Source organism: Herpailurus yagouaroundi, unplaced genomic scaffold (genome assembly GCF_014898765.1).
Source record: "Herpailurus yagouaroundi ecotype Mexico unplaced genomic scaffold, PumYag 203, whole genome shotgun sequence".
Lineage (NCBI taxonomy): Eukaryota > Metazoa > Chordata > Mammalia > Carnivora > Felidae > Herpailurus > Herpailurus yagouaroundi.
In genome coordinates, this window is record NW_024412434.1 from 4,319,454 (window position 1) to 4,335,066 (window position 15,613).

General features: G+C 36.3%; 1 protein-coding gene across 3 annotated transcripts in view; it reads right to left on the reverse strand.

Annotated features, from left to right (window-relative positions):
• The window catches only part of LOC121014632 (coiled-coil domain-containing protein 7-like), an 85,355-nt gene that overhangs the window by 51,662 nt on the left and 18,080 nt on the right, over positions 1-15,613 (reverse strand). For all 3 annotated transcript variants that reach the window (XM_040451027.1, XM_040451028.1, XM_040451026.1), the window contains exon 2: positions 12,448-12,506. In XM_040451027.1, the coding sequence (XP_040306961.1) occupies positions 12,448-12,506 (59 nt within the window). The remainder of the gene's footprint in view (positions 1-12,447; positions 12,507-15,613) is intronic.

Below are 15,613 nucleotides of genomic sequence, written 5' to 3' on the forward strand. Positions count from 1 at the left end.
GCCAAAAAGATACATAGATTTTTTTCCTTATTTGGCTAAGGTGAATAATGCTGCAATGAACGTGGGAGTGCAGATATCTCTTTAGGGTTCTGATTTCATTTTCTTCAGATACATACCTAGAAGTTATGCTTAATCACACAATAATTCTATTTATTTTATTTTATTTATTTATTTTTTAGTAACCTCCATATTGTTTTCCATTGGAGGTATCAATTTACATTCCCACCAAAGGTGCATACAGGTTCTCTTTTCTCCACATCCTCACCAGCACTTGTTATTTTTTGTCTCCTTAATAATAACCATTCTAACAAGTGTGAGATGATATCTTATTGTGATTTTGATATGTATTTCCTTGACAATTAGTTACATTCAGTATCTTTTCACCTACCTGCTTGTGATTTGAATGTTTTCTTTGGAAAAATGTATACATTCAGGTCCTCTACCCAGTTTTAATTGGATTAGTGTTAATGCTATTGAGTTATATGATATATTTTAGATATTGACCTCTTATACAATATGCAGTTTATAAATATTTTTTCCTATTCTTCAGGTTTCCTTTTCATTTTGCTGATTGTTTCTTTTACTGTGCATATTTTAAGTTTGGTTAGTCCTACTTGCTTTTGTTGCTTGTGCTTTGGGTATCTTACCTAAAAAGTCATTGACAAAATCAATATCAAGGAGCTTTTTCCCTGTCTTCTAGGAGATTCTTCTAAACTGTCACAGTTTATTCTTTAATCCATTTTATGTTGATTTTTGTATATAAGGGATCAATTTTATTCTTTTTCATGTGGATATCATGTTTTCCAACACAATTTATTTCCTCACTGAGTATTCTTGGCTTCTTTGCATAATATTAGTTGACTGTATCTGGCATAGGTTTATTTCTGAACTCTTGGTTCTATTACATTTGTCTATGTGGCTGTGTTTTATGCCAGTTTTGATTACAATAATTTTGTAGTATATAGTTTAAAATCAGGAAGACTGAAGCCTGGAAATTTGTTCTTCTTTCTTAAGATAGCTTTGGCTATTTGTAGATTTTGTCTTTCTTTCTTTCCTTCTCACACAATTTTTATGATATATTTTCTATTGCTGTGGAATTGCCATCCATAGGGACCACATTAAATCTATAGATGGCTTTGGGTTGCATGGGTATTTTAACAATATTAATTCTTCTGGGTTTTAAGGAAAGATGACAGCTGAGTAGGAGGACCCTGGGCTCACCTCTTCCCACAAATACAACTTAAATAACTATCAAACATCCTAAATATTCCAGAAATCAACCTGAAGATTGACAGAACAAATTCACAAGAGGGAAGAAATAGCCCATATAAAAGAAGGTAGGAAGTATGCAGAATTGGTTTAGGGGAGAAATGAATTATGGGTGTTGCAGACGGGAGGGAGCTGTGGTTACAGAGAAGGTTGAGAGAGAGAGGAAACACATTAGATTGCACAAGGAGAATGTTTTCCCAAATCCACTGGGTTGGAAAATTAGAGGGGCTGAATTTTGTGAGTTATTACAATCAGTGTACCTTAAAGCCTGGAAAGTTTTTTTTTTAATATTTATTTATTTTTGAAAGAGAGAGAGTGAGAACCAGTGGCAGAGGGACATAGAGAGCAGAACAGAGGATCCTAAGTAGGCTGCCAGCTGACAGCAGAGAACCCAAAACAGGGCTCAGACTCATGAACTGTGAGATGGTGACCTGAGCCAAATTCAAACACACTTAACCGACTTAGCCACCAGGTGTCCTTAGAGCCTAGAGTTTTAAAGGTCAGTTTGCTGGCAAAGAGCACAGAGGACGCTGCACTGCTCCTGGAGAGAAGGCAGGGAAACAACCTGGAGGCAGACAACTTGGAAACAGTATCAGAAGAACACCTGGGGCACAGAGGAGAGAGATTATTTGCTTTTCTCAGAGTGTGTCAGTGAGAGGCAGCACTCATGGTGACACCTCTCCAGGAACAAAGGAATTGGCTGGCACGATTTCCCAATTTCCTTCCCTCAGCATACCTGTGGGAAGCAGCACAGCATTAACACTGGCTGCCTAACTTTATACACCAAGCCCTATGCTGGTGGGACTGCCGTTCTCAGTTGAACTTGCCTTAGACAGTGTGGTGGGTCCCTTCCCCAGAAACCAATACAAATCTCTGCCCATACCATGTCTCCCAACCAGAGAGTTCTGTAGGCTTTCAGTTCTGGTAGAGGTGGTGTCAGGCCTCATTTCACAAACAGACCAAGCACACCTAGTTAAAACCCACTACATTCAGGCAAAGGACCAAACACTGCCCACAGCAGGCAAGGAGAGTCTCTTCATATGACAAACAGAGCAGCCAAAACACAACAGCAAAGTACACACAACACACAGTAGGGACATTTCCAGAAGTGACAGGCCCTGGGCAATACATGACCTCTTATTCATAATGTCAGAAGTAGTAGACATAACTGGCTTTTCTAACAAACAGAACAAGGCAGAGACTGAGACAAAGTGCCAGGATGGAGGTATTCATCCCAAATGCAAGAGCAAAATACAGCCATGGCCAGAGATCTAAGCAAAACATATAGAAGTAATATTCCTAATGGAGAATTTAAAGCAACAATCATAAGGATATTCACTAGGCTTGAGAAAGGAAGACATGAATAAGACTCATACCACAGAGATAAAAGAGGTAAAAAAAAAAATCAAGATTAAGACAGCAATAAGCAAATTAGAAACATGCTTGAGGCAGAGGAATGAATTATTAACAACAGAAGACAAACTATTAGAAATTAATGAAGTTGAACTGAAAAGAGAAAGAAGAATTATGCAACATAAGTATAGACTTAGGAAATTCAGAGACGCCATCAAACATAATAACATTTGTATAATAGGAGTTCCCAAAGAAGAGCAAGAAGAGGGGGCAGAAAATTTATTTGAAGAAATAATAGCTGAAAACTTCCCTAATCTTGGGAAGGAAACAGATATCCGGATCCAGGAGACACAGAGAACTCCCATCAAAAGCAACAAAAGAGACCAACACCAAGACATATTGTAATTAAATTTGCAAAATATAGTGATAAAGAAAAAAACCTTAAAAGCAGCAATACAAAAGAAATCCTTAACTTACAAGGGAAGACCCATAAAGCTAGCTGTAGATTTCTCAACAGAAACTTGGCAAGACAGAAGGGAGTGACATGATATATTCAAAGTGCTGAATGGGAAAAATCTGCTGCCAATAATATTTCACCAGCAAGTCTACAATTCAGAATAGAAGGAGAGGTAGAGTTTCCCAGACAAACAAAAACTAAAGATGTTTGTGAGCAATAAAGCAGCCCTCCGGAAATATTAAAGGGGACTCTTTGATAGGAAAGGAGAGACTAAGAGTGACAAAACAAGAAAGGATCAGAGAAAATATCCAGAAATGACGACAAAACAACTAACGAATTCACAATAAACACATATATATTAGTAATTACTTTTAATGTAAATGGGTTAAATGCTGCAATCAAAAGACACAGGGTGTAAGAGTAGATTAAAATCAAGACCAACTACATGCTGCCTACAAGAGACTCATTTTAGACCTAAAGACACCTGTACATTGAAAGAAAGGGGATGGAGAAACATCTACCACACAAATGGATATCCAAAAGAGTAGCAATACTTCTATTAGACAAACTAGACTTTAAAACAAAGACTGTAACAAGAAACAAAGAAGGGCACTACACAATACAACAAGAAGATCTAATATTGTGAATATTTATGTACCAAGCATGGGAACTATATAAAATAATAACAAACTATTGCAATAATAGGAGGGGAGTTTAACACCTCATTTACATCACAGGACAAATCATCTAAACATAAAATCAACAAAAAGCAATGGCTTTGAATTCTTTTCAATTGCACATGGAACGTTCTCCAGAATAGATCACATATTAGGTCACAAAACAGGCCTGAATAAAATACAAAACCTTTGAAGTCATACCATGCACCTTTTCTGACCACAACACTATGAAACTAGAAGTCAATCACAAGAAAAAAATCTGGAAAGATCAAAAATACATACAGATTAAACAACATGCTACTAAAATATTAATGGATCAAACAGAAAATAAAAAAAGAAAAAAAAGTACATGAACTTTTTTCCATTGGATATTATTTCCTTGTTTGTCAAAAATCAATTAACTATATAGTTGTGGGTTCATTTCTGGGTTTTCTATTCTGTTCTTTTGATCTATGTGTTTGTCTTTGTGCCATTATCATACTGCTTTGATCAATATAACTTGAAGTCTGGAGTTGTGATTCCTCCATTTTTGCTTTTGTTTTACCAAATTGTTTTGGCTATCTGGAGTCTTTTGTGGTTCTATACAAATTTTAGAATTGTTTGTTATAGCTCTGTGAAAAATGTTGGTGGTATTTTGATAGGGATTGCATTAAATGTATATTTTAGATCATTTTGGGAAATAAATACATTTAAAAAATATTTGTTCTTCCAGTAAATGAGATGGGTTGTTTTTCCATTTATTTGTGTCGTCTTCAATTTCTTTCATTAGTGTTTTATCATTTTCAGAGTATAGATCTTTTACCTCTGGTTAGGTTTATTCCTATACTCTGTCCATCTGTGTTGTTTCTTAAATCACTACATTGTTTACCTGAAACTTGCACTGTAAGTTAACTAAGTGGAATTTGAATAAAAACTTAAAAAACAAAACAACCCCATTTTCAGTTGCACCAACAAAAGGAATAAAATTCCTAGGAATAAACTTAGCCAAGAAGGTAAAAGACCTTCACTACAAAAACCATAAAACATTGATAAAAGTAACTGAAGACGACACAAGTAATGATGTTCCACTCTAATTGGGAGAACTAATATTGTTAATTTAAATGTCCATACCATGCAAAGTAATCAACCAATTCAATGCAATCCCTATCAAAATACAAATAGCATTTTTCACAGGACTAGGAGAAAGTATCTTAAAATTTGTATGGAACCACAAAAGACAGAATATCAAAGCAATCTTGAAAAATAAAACAAAGCTGGAGGTATCACAATCCCAGATTTCAAGATACACTACAAATCTGTAGTAATCAAGACAGTATAATATTGGCTCAAAAATAAACACATGGATCGCTAGAACAGAATAAAGAGTCCAGAAATAAACCCACTCTTTTATGGTCAATTAGCCTATGACAACAGAAGCAAGAATATCCAATGGGCAGAAAGAATGTCTTCAACAAATGGTGCTGGAAAACCTGAATAGCTACATGCAAAAGAGAGATTTTGGACTACTCTCTCTCTCACCATACACAATACACTCAAAATAGATTCGAGACCTAAATGTAGACCTGAAACTGTAAAATTCCTAGAAGAAAACAGGCAGTAATCTCTTTGACATTAGCCATAGAAACATTTTTTTTAGATATATCTCCTCAGACAAGGGAAAGAAAAGCAAATTTAAGCTGTTGGACTATAACAAATAACAACTTTTTACAACAGAGGAAATCATCAACAAAACAAAAAGTCACTCTACTGATTTGGAGAAGATATTTGCAAATGTTAGATCTGATACAGGGTCAATATCCAAAATATATAAAGTATTTATACAACTCAATACCAAGAAAGCAAATAATCCAATTAAAAGTGGGCTCGGAACACGAACAAACATTTTTCCAAAGAAGACATAGAGATGGCCAACAGACACATGAATAGATGCTCAACATCACTAATCATTAGGGAATTGTAAATCAAAGCCACGAGATATCATCTCACATCTGTCACAATGGCTTAAGTCAAAAATACAAGAAACAAAACGTGGTAATGAGGATGTGGAGAAAAAGGAACTGTTCACTGTTGGTAGGTATACAAGTTGGTGCAGTCACCATACAAAACAATTTGGAGGTTCCTCAAAAAATTAAAAATCCAATAATTCCACTATTGGGTTTATTTGCACCCCTATGTTTATTGTAGTATTATTTGAAATATCCAAAATATGGAAGTAACCCAAGTGTGCATCAAATGATGAATGGATAAAGAGATGGCGCGCACGCACACACACACACACACACACACACACACACACACACAATGGAATATTGTTCAGCTATAAAAATAATGAAATCTTGCCATTTGAAACAATATGGATGGATCTAGAGGTTACTGCTAAGTGAAATATGTCAGTCAGAGAAAGACAAATACCATATTATTTCACTCATATGTGGATTTGAAGAAACAAAACATGCAAGCAAAGAAAAAAGAGATAAATAAAAACTAGACTCTTAAACATAGAGAACAAACTTGTGGCTGCCTTGGGGAGGGGTGGGTGGATGGGTGAAATAGTTGAAGAGGATTAAGTGTATACTAATTGTGATGAACAGTGAATAATGCGTAGAATTGTTGAACTATTTATTGTACACCTAAAACTAATAAAATGCTGTATGATAATTATAATTGAATTAAAAATATACATGTTAACAAAAAAAGAATGAGTCTTGGGTTTGGGACATTTCTCACCAAGAGAGATAGTACTCATACAAACTGTGCCAGGCTTACCACACTGTGTGAAAATTATCTTTCCTTTTTCTGCACTCAATGAATGATCAATATGTCTTTGGAGACTGTGGGTCATATGGAACCTGGACAACTCCAGTGTTTTATCTGTCCTCTGCCCAGATGGGACTGTTCCTTCTACTGTGGCACAGGAGGAATGTACATAGGAAAACTGCTTGCCACCAGCCACTGGAAAAGACGCACTGACCATGGAACACTAAGCTGCACTACTGAAGCTGATCTTGCTTAGTCTCTCTATGTACGTAAAGTGTTGTTCCATTCAGTGCTTGACTGCATTGTGTTTTCATTAGCAACTCTCATGTCAAATGACATGGAAAAAAGTGTTTGCAGTTCTCCTCTGGGTTTAGTAACTGGTGAACAGTACCCTATACCCTTGGGATTAATAACCAGTATTCTATATTTTACTGATCTAATGTCTCTTTTTTCAGTCATAAAACTCATAAGACTCATCATAGTTAGATGAGTCCTTCCTTTTTTTCTTGGTTGTCCAGCTAAAAGTTTGTAAATTTAGTTTATGTTTTAAAAAATCCAATTCTTTGTTTTATTGATTTGTTTCTATTGTCTTTCCAGTTTCTGTTTCATTTATTTCAGCTATCATTTTTATTATTTCCTTCCTTCTGCTAATTTGGGGCTTCAAACATTTGCTAATTTGGGGCTTCAAAAAATTTGGGGCTTCTTCTTTTACTAATTCCTTGTAGAATAAAGTTAGATTATTAATTTCAGATCTTTCTTTTCTCTTAATGTAAATATCTACAATTCATAAGTTTTTGTATGTTGTTTTTCATTTTTATTGGTCTCAAGATGCTTTCTGATTTACCTCTTTTTTTTTTATTTTAACGTTTATTTATTTTTGAGACAGAGAGAGACAGAGCATGAACAGGGGAGGGGCAGAGAGAGAGGGAGACACAGAATCTGAAACAGGCTCCAGGCTCTGAGCTGTCAGCACAGAGCCCGACGCGGGGCTCGAACTCACGGACTGTCAGATCATGACCTGAGTGAGCCAAAGTCGGATGCTTAACCGACCGAGCCACCCAGGCACCCCTCTGATTTATCTCTTGATTGTTTGTGCAGGAGTGTGCTGCCTAATTTTCATATACTTGTAAAATTTTCCACTTTTTCCATTGTTGATTGTTATCTTCATACTATTTAATATGATTAAATATTTAATATGATTTCAATATTCTTAAATTTGTAGCCCAACATATGATCTATCCTGAAGAATGCTTCCTGTGTTCTTAAGAATAATGTGTATTCTGTGCCAGTCAGAGTGGTCAAAATGAACAAATCAGGAGACTATAGATGCTGCCGAGGATGTGGAGAAACGGGAACCCTCTTGCACTGTTGGTGGGAATGCAAATTGGTGCAGCCACTCTGGAAAACAGTGTGGAGGTTCCTCAAAAAATTAAAAATAGACCTACCCTATGACCCAGCAATAGCACTGCTAGGAATTTATCCAAGGGATACAGGAGTACTGATGCATAGGGGCACTTGTACCCCAATGTTTAGAGCAGCCCTCTCAACAATAGCCAAATTATGGAAAGAGCCTAAATGTCCATCCACTGATGAATGGATAAAGAAATTGTGGTTTATATACACAATGGAGTACTATGTGGCAATGAGAAAGAATGAAATATGACCCTTTGTAGCAACGTGGATGGAACTGGAGAGTGTGATGCTAAGTGAAATAAGCCATACAAAGAAAGACAGATACCATATGTTTTCACTCTTATGTGGATCCTGAGAAACTTAACAGAAACCCATGGGGGAGGGGAAGGAAAAAAAAAGAGGTTAGAGTGGGAGAGAACCAAAGCATAAGAGACTCTTAAAAAGTGAGAACAAACTGAGGGTTGATGGAGAGTGGGAGGGAGGGGAGGGTGGGTAATGGGTATTGAGGAGGGCACCTTTTGGGATGAGCACTGGGTGTTGTATGGAAACCAATTTGACAATAAATTTCATATATTGAAAAATAAATAAATAAATTATTTACACCCTTTAAAAAAAGAATAATGTGTATTCTGTTGCTTTTATATGTAATGTTCTGTATATATCTGTTAGGTATATTTGGTTTACAGTGTTATTTAAGTCCTCATTTTCTGTATCTATCCAATGGCGGAAGTAAGGCATTGAAGCCCCTTACTGTATTGTATCTCTATGTATTTCTCCCTATAAAATTTTTCTTCATATCTGCTTTAGTATAAAGGTATATACATGTATAATTATTATTATATCTTCTTTCTAAAATTACCCCTTTCTCACTATTCACTGACCTTCTTTGTCTATTTGGACCAATTTCAACTGAAAGTCTATTTTATGTAATATAAATGTAGCCACTCCTGTTCTGATTTCTTCTGCTTGACATTTGTGTGGAGTTTTCCATCAATTTACTTTGGGCTGATGAGTATCCTTAAAGCTAAAGTGAGTCTCTTGTAGGCAGCATATTGATGGATTTTTAAAAATCCATTCATCCAGTCTCTGCTTTTTGACTGTATATTTTAGTCCATTTATGTTTAAAGCAGTTATTGAGAAGTAAGTTCTTGTTTCAGTTCTGTTATTTTCCTGCTGTCTCTCTTTTTAAAGTTTTATTTAAATTTCAGTTAGTTAACATACAGTGTAATATTAGTTTCAGGTGTACAATATACTGATTGAACACTTCAATATAACACCAGGTGTTCACCACAACAAGTGATTCCCACCCACCTATTTAATCCCCATCACCTATTTAACCGATCCCCTCACCCACCGCTGATAATCGTTAGTTTGTTCTCTGTAGTTAAGAGTCTGTTTTCTGATTTGCCTCTCTTTTTTCCTTTTGCTCATCTGTTTTGTTTCTTAAATTCCACATATACAAGTGAAATATGGTATTATGTCTTTCTCTAACTTATTTTGCTTAGCATAATACCTTGTTGCTCCATCCTAAATATTAATCAGCAGTTAAATTCAATTCTACCAATCATAAAATGTGTTATATTATTAGTGCACATTTTGAAACTGTACAGAAACAGGACATATATTTCCTTTTTTAAATTCTTTAAATGTTTTTATTTAGTTTTGAGAGAGAGAGAGAGAGAGAGAGAAGGGGAGGGACAGAGAGAGGGAGACACAGAATCCACAGCAGGCTCAAGGCTCCAAGCTATTAGCACAGAGTTTGACACGGGGCTCGAACCCACTATCTGTGAGATCATGACCTGAGCTGAAGTTGGACGCTTAACCAACTGAGCCACCCAGGCGCCCCACATGACATATATTTCTATGGAATAAAATGCACACATGAAAATAAGATTAATGGTTAACTCTTAAGGGACAAAAGGTAACTTGAAATCATGGTGACAGTCAAATGATGGGGATTAGGTGGGTATGTTTAGTTTTACATGTAATAGTCTAATGTTAAGATGAAGAATACAGTATATAATATTTATGTACCCACAAAGATAGATAAGTGATATATAGATGAAGAAGATGATGATGATGATGACTGGCTGACAGACAGACAGATAAATCGATCGATAGATAGATGATAGATAGATAATAGATAAATAGACAAAATAAAGGCCTAGAAGCCATTGAAGCAACAGAGGCTAGTTTCTGGGTCTGGGTGGTAAGCATATTAGTTATTGCTGTTTTCTTTGTACAATTTGTATTGTTCATTTGCCATAATAATAAAAGATAACATAAAGATGAGCATGTCTGGAGTAAAGATGAGTTTTTCTTTTAAAATATTGAGTTCTTGGAGCCTGTGGATTCCAAAATACCTACTGCATAGTCAGGTATGACTGTATAGAGAAGGATGTCCAGCCAGCATTGTACATGCAACTGAGATTTAACTAAAAGTTCTAGAACTGGCTCCACTTTCTATAATTCAGAGGGCTTTACCCAAATTTACCCTGATATAATGAGTGAGCAATTGTGAGGAAAAGAAAATGGGCCTTTAGAATTGAGGATTATAAAGTGAAATAATTAAATAACCACTAAAATCAATATATAAATAGTGTTAATGAATACAGACTTTAAAACAAATTCCTAGTAGAAAAAAAGAAATCCTACATTCAAATCCTGGCTCTTCTTAGAATCTATGTGATTATATTAGTTAATTCATTTAACCATTTTAAGTTTTGTTTAATCCTCTATCTATAAAATGGGATCCCTTAGTGTCTGGTGCATATTAAACATCTCAATAAATTGTAACTATTGCAATTGCTACTTTTATAAAAGGAGGGTAAGAAAAAGATAAGGCTAGATGGGTCTAATTAAAATGATTAAGATAAACTGAGTTCTATAATAAAGGCAGAAGAAATCTGCTGAGATGACATATAATGAATTTTTCTTTTTAGTTTTATGTTGATAAAAATATCTGTAATTAAGCAATGAGAATCATGACCTATATCATAATTTATTTAGCCTAGTATATGTACTATTATATGTTTTGTTATCTATCATGTTACTGACATTATATAAACTTTCTTTTCTTAGACTCTGGGACGTTATAGTGTTATTTTTAAAGATCCATTCTTTTTGCTATATAAAAATTATGACAGGAAATATGATTATTGCCTAGCCTTCTTTTAAAATATGCTTATATAAAATCTCAGGGAGGAGCTAAGATGGTTGAGTAGGAGAACCTTAGGTTTGCCTCATCCCTTGAACACAGCTAGATGAATATCAAGTCATTCTGACTACACAAGCAATCTGGAAACTGAAAGAACAAACTGCACAAATAGAGGGAGATAAAAGGTCATATCCTGGAAGGTAGGAGGTGTGGAGACATGGTTTGGAGGAGAAATGGATCATGGGTGCTGCAGAGGGAGGGAAACCTGGTCATGGAGAGAGGAGAGAGGGAGAGAGAAAGAGAGAGAGAAGGAAAAGGAGGAGGAGGAGGAGGAGAGAGGAGGAGGAGGAGGAGAGAGGAGCACATAGGGGATTGGACAAGGAAAACACTTTTCCAAAAACACTGACTGGGAAAGTGAGAAGGGCTGATTATCAACAGTTTTACAACCAGCTGGGCCCAAACACTGGAGTTTTAGAGGTCTGTAGCATGGCTGGTGTGGAACCCTGAGGGCACTGCAATGCCCCTATGGAAAAAGAGGGCAAATAGCCCACAGTGTGACCTGTGGTTACCCTGGGGTCACCAGGGAGCATCCCAGCATATCTAGAAGTGGTGGCATTGCCTCTCTAGGGATCAAAGAGCCAGTGGGTACCATTTACTGCCCCTTCCTCTCAGGATATGTGCAGAGACACCTGCTGAGGGTGGCTAACCTGCACACTGGCTTTTTGCTGTGATTTACGTCAAACCCCATACCTCTGGTGCTTTGGTGAAACTGCCCTTCTGGAACAAACTTGAGCAACCCCAGAGTGGTGAGATCCTCCCCCAGAGCAACAGCACAGGTCCCCACCATGACAGGTCCATAAAGTTTGGAGTTTAAAAACTCTACCAGCCTGCGTGGGATAGACCCCAAGGGTCTACCAGGAGGGCAGATGGCCCAGACCCAGACAGGTTGAAGGCAGCAATCTCAGTGATGCTTGTGACACACAAGGGAATATTGCCCTTCTGAGAGGGCTTCTCAAAGGTGCCAGCTTCCCTCTCTTGGGACTGAGGAGCTTGCTGGTGCCAGTTACCTATCCCACCCATTAGCATATACTAACCTCAGTAAACAGCACAGCACCAACAGTGGCAGCCTAAACCATTTATCCCAAGCTCCACCCCCTGCACTGTGCAGATGCTGCTTTTTGTGGCCAACTGTACCTGACAACAAGAGCAGTGGGTTCTTCCCCCAGAAGACCAGCACAACCCCTCTGCCCACCCCCAACAGGCACATGTTCACTGACTATTGAGTTCTACAAAGCTTCAGCTCTAGTGGAAATAGCATTAGGTCTCTTAACAAGCAGACTGGAATACAACTAGTAAAAACTCACCACTCTGGCCAAGGTCCACTCTTCCCCCAGCAGGTAAGTAGAAACTGCATTGGACTGACCTGAGAGAAAGAAAAGCCAAAAAACAGCAGCAGAGTTCACATAGCATACACCAGAGACACCTCCTAAAGTGCCAGGCCCTGGACACTAAAAGACCTCTTCTTCATAAAGCCACTACTTTCAGGAGCAGGAAATATAACAGGTTTTCATAACACAAAGATGAAGACAGAGACCTAGACAAAATGCAAAGATGGAGGAATTCATCTCCAAAGAAAGAACAAGAAATGGCTATGTCCAGGGATCTAATATAAACAGATATAAGTAATATGCATGATCCAGAATTTAAAAAAACTTTTTAATGTCTATTTATTTTTGAGAGACAGAGACAGAACATGTGCTGGGGAGGGGCAGAGAGAAAGAAGACACAGAATCTGAAGTAGGCTCCAAGCTGTGAGCTGTCAGCACAGAGCCTGATGTGGGGCTCAAACTAACAAACTGTGAGATCATGACCTGAGCTGAAGTTGGACACTTAACTGACTGAGCCACCCAGGAACCCTGCATGATCCAGAATTTAAATCAACAATCATAAAGATAATAGCTGGGCTTGAGAAAATCATAGAAGACACCGGAGAGTATCTTACCACAAAGAGAAAATACTTAAAAATTAGGCAAAAACAAAAATACAATAACCAAGATTCAAAAATGACTAGATATAATAACCACAAGGATGAAGTAAGAGAGGAAGGAAGAAATGATATAGAAGATAAAATTATGGAGAAATGAAGCTGAAAAAAGAGGGAAATAAAAATATTGGATCATGAATGTAGACTTAGAAAACTCAGTGACTCCATAAAACATAATAACATTCATATTGTATAGGTTCCAGAAGAAGAGAAGTAAAAGTTGGCAGAAGGCTTATATGAGAAAATTATAGCTTAAAACATCCCTAATCTGGGGAAAGAAACAGACATCCAAATCTGGGAGGCACAGAGAACTCCCATCAAAATCAACAAAAGCTGGTCAACAACAAGACATATCATAAAGTTGCAAAATATAGAGGCAAAGAAAAAATCCTAAAAGCAACAAGACAAAAGAATTCCCTTCTTACAAGGGAAGTAAATAAGGTTAGCAAAAGATCCCTCCTCAGAAACATGGCAGGCAAGAAGGGAGTGGCAGAAAATATTCAACGTGCTGAAAGGGAAAAATCTGGAACCAAGAATATTCTACCCAGCAAGGCTGTCATTCAGAATAGATGGAGAGATGAAGCATTTCCCAGACAAACACAAACTAAAGGAGTTCGTGACTACTAAACCAGCCCTGCAGGAAACATTAATAGGCATTCTTTGAGTGGAAAGAAAGACCAAAAGCAACAAAGACTAGAAAGCAACAGAGAAAATCTCCAGAAACAATTACTTGACAATAATACAATTACATTAAATTAATATCTATCAATAATTATTCTTAATGTAAATGGAATAAGTGCTCCAATGAAAAGACATAGAGTTTAGGAATGGATAAAAAAATGAAAACAAAACAAAACAAAAAAAAAAACCAAAATGCTGCCTACCAGAGACTCATTCTGGAACTGAAGACACCTACAGATTGAAAGTGAGAGGCTGAAGAATAATTTAGCATGCTAATGGACATCAAAAGAAAGCCGGAGTAACCATACTTATATCAGACAAACTAGATTTTAAGCCAAAGACTGTAGCAAGAGATGAAGAGGGACACTGTATCATAATAAAGGTTTCTATCAAAAAAGATCTAACAATTGCAAATATTTATGCCCCCAACTTAGTAGACCCAAATATATGAAACAATTACTAAAAACATAAAGGAACTCATTGATAATAATAGAATAAGAGAAGGTGACTTTAATATCCCACTAACATCAAGTAAAGATCATTTAAGCAAAAAATCAATAAGGAAACAATGGCTTTGAATGATACATTGGACCAGACGGACTTAAAAGATATAATCAGAACATTTCATCCTAAAGCAGCAGAATACACATTCTTTATAAGTGCACATAGGACATACTCCAGAACAGATCACATTCTGTGTCACAAATCAAGCATAAATAGTAAAAAAAAGAAGTCTGAGATCATATCATATATATTTTCCAATACACTTCTATGAAACTTCAAGTCAACCATAAGAAAAAATTTGGAGAGACCACAAATACATGGAAGTTAAAGAACATCCTACTAAAGAATGAATGGGACAATCAGGAAATTAAAGAAGAAATAAAAAATACATGGAAACAAACGAAAATGAAAAAATGATAGTCTAAAACCTTCAAGATGCAGCAAAAGCAATTATAAGAAGGAAGTATATAGCAATATAGGCTCACTTCAAGAAGCAAGAAAAATCTCAAATACACAACCAAACCTTACACTTAAAGGAGCTAGAAAAGCAACAAGAAATGAAGCCTAGGGCCAGCAGAAGAAGGGAAATAATAAAGATTAGAGATGAAATAAATGTATAGAAACAAACAAAAAAGCAAAACAGTAGAACAGATCAAGGAAACCAGGAGATGGCTCTTTGAAAGAATTAATAAAATTGATAACTCTAGCCAGATTTATCCAAAAAAAGGAGAAAGAACCCAAATAAAAATCACGAAAGAGAGGGGGCAATCACAACCAACACCACAGAAATACAATTATAAAAGAATATTATGAAAAATTATATGTCAATAAATTGAGTAATCTGGAAGAAATGGATAAATTCCTAGAAAGATATAACCTACCAGAAAAAACAGGAAGAAATAGAAAATTTGAACAGCCCAATAATCAGCAAAAATATTGAATCAGTAATCAAAAATCTCCCAACAAGCTAAAGTCCAGGGCCAGATGTCTTCATAGGGGAATTCTATCAATATTTATTTATTTATTTATTTATTTATTTATTTATTTATTTTTTGCATCTGTGTGCTTTTCTTTTTTTTCTTTTTTTTTCTTTTTTTTATTTATTTATTTATTTTTATTTATATATGAAATTTATTGTCAAATTGGTTTCCATACAACACCCAGTGCTCATCCCAAAAGGTGCCCTCCTCAATACCCATCACCCACCCTCTCCTCCCTCCCACCCCCCATCAACCCTCAGTTTGCTCTCAGTTCTCAACAGTCTCTTATGCTTTGGCTCTCTCCCACTCTAACCTCTTTTT